Source organism: Rhinichthys klamathensis, unplaced genomic scaffold (assembly GCF_029890125.1).
Source record: "Rhinichthys klamathensis goyatoka isolate OS25496 unplaced genomic scaffold, OSU_Roscu_1.1 h1tg000095l_1, whole genome shotgun sequence".
Taxonomy (NCBI): Eukaryota; Metazoa; Chordata; class Actinopteri; order Cypriniformes; family Leuciscidae; genus Rhinichthys; species Rhinichthys klamathensis.
Genome location: NW_026606634.1, coordinates 694,442 through 705,663, shown reverse-complemented (window position 1 = coordinate 705,663; position 11,222 = coordinate 694,442). Strand labels below are relative to the sequence as shown.

Below are 11,222 nucleotides of genomic sequence, written 5' to 3'. Positions count from 1 at the left end.
CTATTCCAGATAATTCAACTTTCATGTTCTGTTCTGTGCAGATCGGATAACTACGTGCGGATAACTACGTCATAACGTACGGAAAACATTGCGTCATGACGTTTCAAAAAAATAAAAAATACGTCAACCACTGTAAACGGTAGTTGACTGTCCAGATAAACTGTGATGATTGACAGCTGTCAGAACATTCAGTGTTTTAATTCCTATTACGAGCAGCGAGTCTATTCCGGATTGTTCACACAAAGCGTAGCAGATGACGAGAAACAGTAGGCTAACGTTACCTTTAAAACAGTCCGTGCAACCGTAGCTCAATGCTAACCAGTAAGTGTTTTCATTAGTTTCCTGTGGTGTGTTTAATATTGTTGATGAGCTGTCAGTGTCGCACGTGCATGCTTCATCACAGATAGTTTGCCAAAAAGTTGTTTGCATGCATGCATCTTTAATTATAACTGTCTTGCATGTGATTTGAAATGCTGAGTGTAAAATGCATCAGATGTGGACTGGCATGATGTGCATCAGGTTTTGCAGGATTTGGGCAGAAGCAGACTGATCATGAGCACAGAGACTCATGTGAAGGACATTAAACCTGGACTCAAGAATCTCAATGTCATCTTCATCGTGCTGGAAACAGGTGTCCAAACAACACATCACATGATGCTAGTGACACTAAATAAGACAATCAGTTAACTCTGCGTTAACCTTAAACCACAAACAATTGATCATACAGGAGCCAACAATACTGGTTTTAGTTCTGTGTTATTATCATATTCAAAATACGGTCATATAAAAGTTTCGACACACTTGACTGTGTGTTTCCCAAATCCAAATATGTGTTTTTTTAGTAAGTAAACTGACACTAAAGTAAAAAAGTGTCCATAATACGTTATGCAATACAGATTATAGCTTTACTCTAATAAACAGAAAAAACGATGTTATTCAGATGGTAAATGTTTAATACGTTTTTTTTTCTGAAATGCTAGAAACTTCAAATTTCACATGTAATGTATACATTTATATAAAATAGGGCTTATTATAATAAGGTAACTTACCTTATATATTAAAATAGGACTTTACCTGGTTGCATTAACATTAGCTGAAGGCAAAGGCGCTTCTCTTTATTGGACCTTTAATATTGTGTATGTTCATGAATTTCCACAAACAAGAACATGAAACAGACACAGGGTCGGTGGAGTGTGTTCTATTACTTAAACCCCAACGGTTGTTTATTACGATACACCGTTCAGGCCTTCTATAACACATATTTATCAGCTAATAATAGTCTAAAGTGTCTGAACTCTGAATCTTCTCTCACGCCATCTTCTTCAAGGACGAGTGACGAAGACCAAAGACGGTCATGAGGTGCGCACGTGTAAAGTGGCCGACAAGACGGGCAGCATCAGCATATCGGTTTGGGATGAAGTCGGTGGACTCATTCAGGCTGGTGACATCATCAGACTTACCAAAGGGTGAGACTGCGTTTCATATCAGTGATGCACATTGAAAGGCTTCTATGCTCAAAAGACAGTTATTCTACCTCAAATGAACAGTCAATCATAGTGCAAAATACTTGATTTTACAGTAAAAGATCATATACCAGCATAAATGTTTTACAGTCTACAGAACTGTCTATATTTGTATTTTGCTGCAGTTACGCCTCAGTTTTTAAAGGCTGTTTGACACTGTACACTGGAAGAGGAGGTGAACTACAGAAGATTGGAGAGTAAGTTTTAATCATCAATCATTTTATTTAATCATTCATAATTGGGTAACGCTTCCTTTTACAGTACAGTACTTACGTGTACTTACAGTGTACTTACCTAGAAAGTACTGGCTAATATAAGGTAAGTACATGGGTTAGGGGTAGGTTCAGGGTTAGTACCTAGTTATTACCCAGTAATTATAATTACTATAATAAGTACATAGTATGTAGTATGTACAATGGTAACAGGACCTTAAAAGGAAGCGTTACCCATATTTTTTTAGGGGTGTAACGATACGATACATATCACGATACTGAACTCATAATACGATATTATTGTGATACTCCAAGACATGTAAAAAAAAATGTACTGTTGATAAAAATGCTAAATTTGGTGTTACATTGTGTGTGTAAATTAATAGGGTTGGTCTTGGTGCTGGAAACCCAAAGCACAGGACAATAGAGACACCAGAATAACAATATTCATGCTTCTGAAGCTGAAAATACAGAATTATTTTAGACGAATATGCTTGCACTGACTAGATATATTTAAAATAATGTAGGCCACTTTTTACTGGTAACATAAGACACATGGCATTATCAGGACACACAAATATTCCCCCATTGCATTATTATACATTCAACATTATATATAGTGGTTTAATGTAGTACTACTGACACTAACTATCCACAATACATATTGTTGCATTTTTGTATTGGGATATATTGTGACACCCCTAATATTTTTGCAATGGAAGTATAGTTATCGTTGGGGGGGACTATTGTATTGCATTAAATATATATATATCAATTGTGAATAAATTAATGTGTTTGTATCCAATTTGTAAGATTCTGCATGGTGTATTCTGAGGTGCCAAACTTTAGTGAGCCAAATCCAGAATATCTGTCCCAGATTAATAAAACGGTACGTCTTCTAGATTTATTTCTGTGGATTTCTATCTTAAAGAGGGCATATGATGCTTTTTTAAAAGTACATTATTTTGTTTATTGTGTGTACTAGAATGGGTTAATATACTTTAATGTTAAAAAAACCACATTATTTTTCACATACTGTACATTTTTGCAGCAATTCTGTTCCCAGTCTGTCTGAAATTCACTGATTGTGTTCCCGAAAAGTGCTCTGATTGGCCAGCTGACCCAGTGCATTGTGATTGGTCAAACATCTGAAGCTAGTGTCGGAAATGTAATGCCCCTGACTGTTCAATTCAATTCACATTTATTTGTAAAGCGCTTTTCACAATACATTTAGCTTCAAAGCAGCTTTACAGAAAATGCACGAGTCCACATTACAATTTAGAGTGATCTGTTATCAGAGGTGACTGTGTCCAAGTTATGGATTTCAGAAAAGTACATATACAAATCACAGTTTTGGGTTGTATTTCTCTGGAATGGCTTTATAAGTAAATCTTTACCTCTGATTAACTTCTGAAAGCCTTTAGGCGGGCATTATGCTAATATATCACACTGTGACATAGACATTGGCAGAAGTAATATCTGAACTTCGATCAGGGCGTTTTAGGCCTCAAGTGTTCCCAATTCTCTGTTAAATAGAATTAAAGTGATGTTAGTTCACCCAAAAATTTAAATTGTCATCATTTACTCACCCTCAAGTTGTTCCAAACCTGTATACATGTATTTGTTCTGCACAAAAGAACATATTTTGAAGAACGTTTGCAACCAACCATTTGTGGGGCACCATTGAAAAAAGAAAGCACTATGGAAGTCAATGGTGGCCCACAACTTACAAGGAAAAGGAAAACGTTGAGCATCATATGGCCTTATAAAAAAATGAACCTATTCACTATTAAAAACAAAAGAAAACAATTAACCACTGGTCATGGTAATTGACTTTCTTCTTGTTACCTGTCAGGGACTGAATGACCAGAGCAACCTGAACAGCAGCACTGGAGCCAATGCAGGTATAACTATATAGTGTGGCAAGTGCTTTTTGCACTGAACCACTAGCTTGATTTTTTTTTTCCTTTGTAAGAATTAAAGCACATTTCGGGACCCTAGTTGGGTCCAATTCGCAATATTAACTACCAACTACGACTTTAGCCTCAGTAAACTCCTAATTACTGCCGAACAGTTAGTAAGGTAGTTGTAAAGTTTAGGTATTGGGTGGATTAAGGGATATAGAATATGGTCATGCAGAATAAGGCATTAATATGTGCTTTATAAGTACTAATAAACAGCCAATGTCCTAGTAATATGCATGCTAATAAACAACTAGTTAATAGTGAGAATTGGACCCTGAACTAAAATGTTCATGTAATGTATTCATATATTCATTCAATATACTTGACTTTTTTTTTTTTACTCTTTGAAGGTAATGACACTCCCAATGGAAACGGGGTGAATTCTCAAAGCTCTGGAAACTCCACTAACCCACAGCCGGCTGGACGAGCGAGTGGTGGAAACGGGAACCGGTCGACACCGAGTCCTGGTGTGGGGGGAACTTCTGTAAGCAACGGCAAGGAGACGCGGCGAACAGTCAAAAGATGATTTAGTTTAGTAATGGAGCAACATAATCATTTCAAAATGGTTTTGGCGAGCAGCTATTTGTCATGTCTCATCTGACGACATGTGTTGATAAACTTTGAACTTCATGCTTTCATGTATGTTGGTTTAACTCCAGTCTTTTAATCTCACATATTTTATGATGTATTTCTCAATTAGTGAACAAGTTTCTCAAATTGTTTCACCGTCTCAGAATGGACACACTAAACTATTATAGTTTTTAGCCCAACTTCCGATTGTTCGTCAACTTTTGATTATCAGTTTCGACATTAATCTTATTCAGAAATTTTTAAAATGGCAATTTTGTCAGCTAAAATATGCCAAAAACAAGCATCAATAAGCAGGTTCCTAGCGGATGGAAAATGTGGATAAAGTGAGGACAATTGTCAAGATTTGTAAGTTATTGTGCCCTCTAAAACTAGAAATTAGGTTTCTCAGAAGTTCTAAAAAATTGCACGTCTATAAATTAAAATGATAAATTCTCTACTGTTATTGTTGCTTCCTCTCTGCCATTCTCTCTCAATCTCTCTTGTCCCGGTGAGATTATTTCAATATATAAATGACTATATCTAATGCCTTGGAGAAACTTGCCCCATTAAAAACAAGGACTGTCCCCTCAAATCATTCCTCCCCATGATTCCCCCCTGAACGTAGAGCAATGAAAGCTAAGGGTAGGCGTATTGAACGACTTGCTATCGCTTATTCACACGCTCTACCTACCTTTCAGTCTTATTAATGAAGCAAAGTGTAAACCCAGGACTCTTTTCTCTGCGATTAACAAGCTTGTCAAACCATCATCTTCTACAATTATTGGCTCTATTGAGCTTTGTGAAACTTTTTTCCTCCTACATCACATTGACAATAGCTTTTCCACCATCTGTTCCTACAGATTTTTCTTCTTCTCAGTCTGTCCACCGTCTCCCAACCTTAACTACTAATACATTTGATTCCTCTTCCTGTCAACATGACCCAATTCCAACTCATTTACTCAAAAACTTCTTGCCTGCTCTCATTTGACCTAAACACATCCCTTGCTACTGGTTATGATCCGCTTGGTCTAAAAATAGCTGCTATCACTCCAGTACAGTAAGAAACCAGGTCTTTATAACATAGACCCGAGTAACTTTAGACCCATATCAAATCTTCCTTTTCTAGCTAAAGAACTTAAAAGGTGGTTGTCACACAATTGCAGTCTCACTTGGATAAACATAACCTGCATGAACCGTTTCAGTCTGTTTTAAGAGAGGTAAATGACCTTCTCCTGGCCTCTGACACGGGACATCAGCCTCTTGGTTCTCCTGGATCTGAGTTCAGCATTTGATACTGTTTACCATTCAGTACTGCTTTTTCCTTCAGTGTATAACTTCATATCTCGGATAGACAATTAATTTGCATTAACAAATCACGATCTCCCGTGGTGTACCTCAAGGTTCGGTTCTTGGTCCACTACTATTTTCAATTTATATGCTTCCTCTTGGCCATATCATTATATGGTCATTTAGTGGCCTTAATCGCCTGCAAATGCTACAAAACTCTGCTGCTCATGCCCTTACATCTGCTCACATCACTCCAATCCTTCAACTACACTGGCTCCCTATTGCATTGTTCAAACTACTAGTCTTACTTTATAAGGCCCGTCATGGTTTAGCACCTTCATATCTACCCTCACCTTCAAGACTTCATTCTAGTTTAGCCAACCTGGGGTGCGTTTCCCAAAACCACTTAGTTGGTTGGCAATGGGAAATTGCATTGCAACCAACAAAGTTACTAACTTAGTTAGCAACTATGGTTTTGGGAAACGCACCCCTGATTGTTTTACCAAAGTTCAAACTGTCAACTTTTGGGCATTCAGAATCTCATCCGTCTCATCACTACAGACCTCAAAAACTAATTTATTCACATAGTTTTGCAACTGATTGGTTCCCCTTTCTGAAATTTCAATACTGAAGTCATTATCTGCCATGCTGTATGTTTACATGTTTGACTGCTTGTCCTGATTGCTGTACAATACTTTGCTTGTACTTCTGTATTTTCTTGTAAGTGTCCTTGGATACTTGAAAGGCGCTATATAAATAAAACATTATTATTATTAAAAAAAGATTGGACAAACCTGAAGATTTTCGTGAAAATTAGATGAGCGTCCTACGACGAGCTAGAAAAGTAGGTGTTTGGGAACACATGACATTTTTTTAGCAAGCTACATTTTTTTCCAGCCAAAAATGGAAAACTATGTGATCATGATTTGATTTGGGAACTGCTTGGATTCCTAAATCAGAAGTTTCACTCCATGAGACCCATGTTAACTTCGTGTGCAGTATATTGTGCTTACCATTGTAATTGTTGTTAGTCACACAGGGTTTTGAACCAGAAAAGCCTAATAAAAAGAAGCTGTAAAAACTCCTAAACCATTATGAATATGCAACCATTAAAACTTTTTCAACCGACGGAATAAAAAAAATAAAAAAATCAACAACTTAAAGGGATACTCCACTTTTTTTTGAAATAGGCTCATTTTACAACTCCCCCAGAGGTAAACTGTTGAGTTTTACCGTTTTTGAATCCATTCAGCCGATCTCCGGTTTCTGGCGGTACCACTTTTAGCATAGCTTAGCATACATCATTGAAGTGGACGAGACCATTAGCATTTCTCAACAAAAAAAAAGACCAAAGTGTTTCGATATTTTTCCTATTTAAAACTTGACTCTTCTGTAGTTACATCGTGCACTAAGACCGACGGAAAATGTAAAGTTGCGATTTTCTAGGCTGATATGGCTAGGAACTATACTCTCATTCCTGCGTAGTAATCAAGAAACTTTACTGCCGTACCATGAGTGCAGCAGGCGCAGGCACTTAGTCCCGGTCACATTGGAAGTTACCGAGCTGGGGACTATTTTCAGGCGCTGCGTCATATCATTACGCCTGCTGCACTCATGGTACGGCAGTAAAGTTTCTTGATTATTACGCAGGAATGAGAGTATAGTTCCTATATACCAGCCTAGAAAATCGCAACTTTACATTTTCCGTCGGTCTTAATGCATGATGTAACTACAGAAGAGTCAAGTTTTAAATAGGAAAAATATCGATATTTTTTTTTGAGAAATGCTAATGGTCTTGTCCACTTCAATGATGTATGCTAAGCTATGCTAAAAGTGGTACCGCCAGAACCGGAGATCGGCTGAATGGATTCAAAAACGGTAAAACTCAACAGTTTAACTCTGGGGGAGTTGTAAAATGAGCTTATTTCCAAAAAAAAGTGGAGTATCCCTTTAAAAGTAGCCCAATTCCGTGGGAAAACCGCAGACTGGGCAACACTGATTGAGAGCCTATTTTGAGCCCATTTCATTCACATTGAGTTTCTAGTTCATGGCATGACTGTTAGGAGAGAAGGCGAAATACAGGAGGAAAGTCATGTGAGAAGCTATGCCTCTATAGTGGCTAATGTGATCATGATAATCCATCATATCCACAATCGCTCAGCCTGAATGGGTCAAAGTGGAGGAATGGATGGACTAATGGCGCAGACTAACCTTGTGCCAAGGCGCCGCATGAGAGGATTTTTTTTCCCTTCATTTAATATATACAGTACTGGCCAAAAATGGTGTCCGGTTTTTTTATGACCCTACTAATTAAACTTATTAATTTATAGTTTTTAAATATTTAAAACACTGTTTTTTCTCGCATCTCATTTTTTTCATCACCATGTCCCCTTTGGGGCTCCGTATGTCACTGTATTATTGTCGTTTTATATCTGAAGCAATGCAAATAAATAAATAAGAACACAAAAACATGAGACATTTTTGTGACAGTTTTAATATAAACATACAAAAAATTGTTCTGGATTGCTCATTAATGCTCTCAATTTTGAGACCGTAATAATAGGCACGTTCACATTTACCTTTGCTCTGCGAAATCTTGTGGCTTAAATCACAGGGAATCTGCTCAATAATTAATTTCACCTTGTAGATTTCCAATGACTTTGACCTGGAAACCTGTACATTTATAAAAATTATTCATCATCATTTCTGCCACATGGCCCTGGTTTGAACCTCAAACCGTGTGATGACTAGATAAGACCTTCGACCTCTTTCAAATATATAAGTAACAAGGTCAATATAGTCAAAAGTGCGTCATTGACCATGTTTATATTCATAATACAGCACAGAAATTAGTTTTTTTGCTTATATGAAATGGTTACATCAGCTGGGCTGCTCAGGGATATAGTGAACATGTGTTTTGCATCATACCTATTAAAATATTGCTAATTTTTTTTTCATGGCTACAATGCAGTTTTGACCAATCCAGTAACCAGGACTGGAACAATCAGTTCTGTAATACCCCTATGGTTATTGATTACATAGTGCAAATACCATCATGATTAACATACAACTGTGCTGCATAATTGTAATGCATTTCCAGTTTATATTTAGTATTAAAAGGAGATTTATTATGAAAATTGGTTCAACTTTTGTTGAGTTGTTTGTGACAAATCTACTGAACTTCACTAAGATGAGCTATTAAAATGAATGCGGCAAATCAGATCAGCCCTACTGCCATAAAATAGCAGATTAGATAAGAAAAAGTTGAGGAAATAACTTGGAGATATGCTGATATATATAAAAAACAAAAGTAGTTTCTTATGACATGCAAACAATCAAATATCGCAAATAATTATTTATAATAAGACACTTCTATATCAGAATACTTAATTTTTTCTTTAGTTTTAATTAAAAACATATTGTGCTAATCTACTGTAGTTAATAGTATCAGATGGTAAAGTCTACTATAACTGTTTACTAACAATAAATGATGATTGAAATAAATAAAAAGCACAGTGCAACCTTGACAACATTTTATTTTGTGTGTTACAACTAAAACATGAACGGCAATAGTGATACCCTGTGTGTTATTTAGTTAATTTAAGTTTGTATTGTTTAGGCAATTGAAGTGCTAAAGAAGGTGTTATGAATTACAGTATTTATGCCTGTAAAATAGGATGACAAGTATACATAACTTTTATTTTGTGACGTTTAGGTGTTTTGTGGGGCATGTCAGGAGTTTGTAGGTTGGCTAACTATTGTTATTTCTGCATAAAAAGTGTCCAAAGAAAGCTGGGAAATCTTAGTAATAGGCTAAGATAAAAGTGACGGCACTGTAAAAAATGTTATATTTATAGTACCCACACATGCAACCACAAATGAATAGATTTATGCCCTTGTATACTATATGATGCTAAAACAGTAGTAGATGTTGGACTCTAATAATAGAAGTGACTTTCTATGGCTGGTTATTAAGGAGGAATTCAGCATATAATGGAATGGTGGCATTTGTTAAAGATTTATTGCACTACAAATTAATATGTTACTGTTTATACTGCATGATGATAAAACAGTAGCGATGTATAATAGACAGTACATTCTAATACCTTCAGTCTGGATAGGAAGGAGCGGTGCAGTTTGTTAAAGGTATATAGTGTGGTGTTCACTCAGTCCTACGGTTCCTCTGTAATCAGTTGTATGTTGGACAAGGGCTGATGGGATACAGCAATGCCACAGTGCTTCATCAGACTGATGCCACAGCTGGTGCCAGCAGAAAAAGGCTTCATAGTGGAAATGATGAGAGCCAAGCAGTCCGCCACATCTTTATTTGGAGCGCACGCCAACGCTGGAGTATGACCTAAAAACATGGCACAATTAATGTGTGCAAATACTTATGAAAACATTTCAAACACAAGTATTGTGTAAGGATATCCTAGCATGTCAATTATTGACAAAAGTGTTTTTTGCTAACGTTATAAAACATATTTCATTATTTTACTTTTTTAAATGCTTTTTCTTGGTTATGCGAACGTTAAAGGGATAGTTCACCCAAATATTACAACTCGGTCATCAATTACTCGTCCTGATGTTGTTCTAAACCTGTATGAGTTTCTTTCTTCTGCTGAACACAAAAGAAGATATTCTGAAGAATATGGGTTACCAAACAGTTGATGGACTCCAGTGACTTCCATAGTATTTTTTCCATAACTATGGAGTCCATCAACTGTTTGGTAACCCATATTCTTCAGAATATCTTCTTTAGTGTTTACTTTTAAAGGAACATTCCTATTTTATTATTTTGAAAACATTATGGGACCGTTACTTTTGAATGTTCTCTGAACGTTCCCAAACAAGTAGTAACATTTCTTAGTTTTGGACAAAAGCCCAACTAAAGCGTTTCATAAAACACATTCCATGAATGACAGAGATGTTTTGGTCACACTTTAGTTTATGGTCCAGTTAGCTAGCCTGGTTAAAACCAGATCATTCTCAGTTGTAACTGAGTTATGGTCTGGCAAAGCGTCAGACAAATCATTTCCAGAGGGGCGTCACCAACGGACGTCGCGGATAGACCTAAACCCAATCAGAGCGATGAAGGAGATGACGTATGCAGAGCGGCGGAGAATCTCCGAGTGTTGTTCTTTGCTCGGTTTTTAACAAAAAGGAAACGCTCAAATCGCTTAAAACAGACGCGATAGCTGATTGGAACGAGTGATGTTCGACGGCGGCATCCATCTTTGTAATGTAGGCTACAAAATCTGCTTCAAAATCCCAGCAGTGTCGTCATCGTGTAAATCCCGCCCAAACGCTTCTGATTGGTGCCTCGATTTCGGCGGATTGGAAATGGGCTTGAATGAGCTCTTTGCCAGACTAACTTTCAGAGCTAATCTAAATTTGCCGGAAGTTGTCTGGGTTTTCCCAGGCTACCAGTTAGCCTCAGTAAACTCCTAATTACTGCCGAACAGTTAGTAAGGTAGTTGTCAAGTTTAGGTATTGGGTGGATTAAGGGATATAGAATATGGTCATGCAGAATAAGGCATTAATATGTGCTTTATAAGTACTAAAAAAAGGCCAATATACTAATAATATGCATGCTAAATAGCAACTACCGTAGTTAAAGCTGCAGTCCGTATCTTTTCCTCTTTGTCGCCATCTGTCTGTTCGAA

The 11,222-nt window shown here is 36.9% G+C and overlaps 2 protein-coding genes across 2 annotated transcripts in view; one reads left to right on the top strand and one right to left on the bottom strand.

Annotated features, from left to right (window-relative positions):
• The first annotated feature begins 111 nt into the window (after positions 1-111).
• Positions 112-4,655, top strand: nabp2 (nucleic acid binding protein 2). The gene is made up of 7 exons (XM_056252455.1): positions 112-321; positions 520-631; positions 1,328-1,466; positions 1,649-1,720; positions 2,549-2,624; positions 3,591-3,639; positions 4,050-4,655. Exons 2-7 carry the CDS (start codon positions 553-555, stop codon positions 4,223-4,225), a joined length of 591 nt encoding a protein of 196 aa, XP_056108430.1. The 5' UTR covers positions 112-321; positions 520-552; the 3' UTR covers positions 4,226-4,655.
• Positions 4,656-9,558: 4,903 nt separating this feature from the next.
• LOC130086221 (serine/threonine-protein phosphatase 6 regulatory ankyrin repeat subunit C-like) overlaps positions 9,559-11,222 on the bottom strand; it is a 45,319-nt gene continuing 43,655 nt past the window's right edge. The window contains exon 28 of the mRNA XM_056252429.1: positions 9,559-9,913. Within this exon, the coding sequence (XP_056108404.1) occupies positions 9,729-9,913 (185 nt within the window). The 3' untranslated portion in view covers positions 9,559-9,728. The remainder of the gene's footprint in view (positions 9,914-11,222) is intronic.

Excerpts from the sequence above, each read along its gene's own strand:
- nabp2 (XM_056252455.1), top strand. The coding sequence starts at position 553 with ATGAGCACAGAGACTCATGTGAAGGACATTAAACCTGGACTCAAGAAT. Across the intron at positions 632-1,327 it reads CTTCATCGTGCTGGAAACAG|GACGAGTGACGAAGACCAAA; the intron begins GTGTCCAAACAA and ends ATCTTCTTCAAG. Across the intron at positions 2,625-3,590 it reads TGTCCCAGATTAATAAAACG|GGACTGAATGACCAGAGCAA; the intron begins GTACGTCTTCTA and ends GTTACCTGTCAG.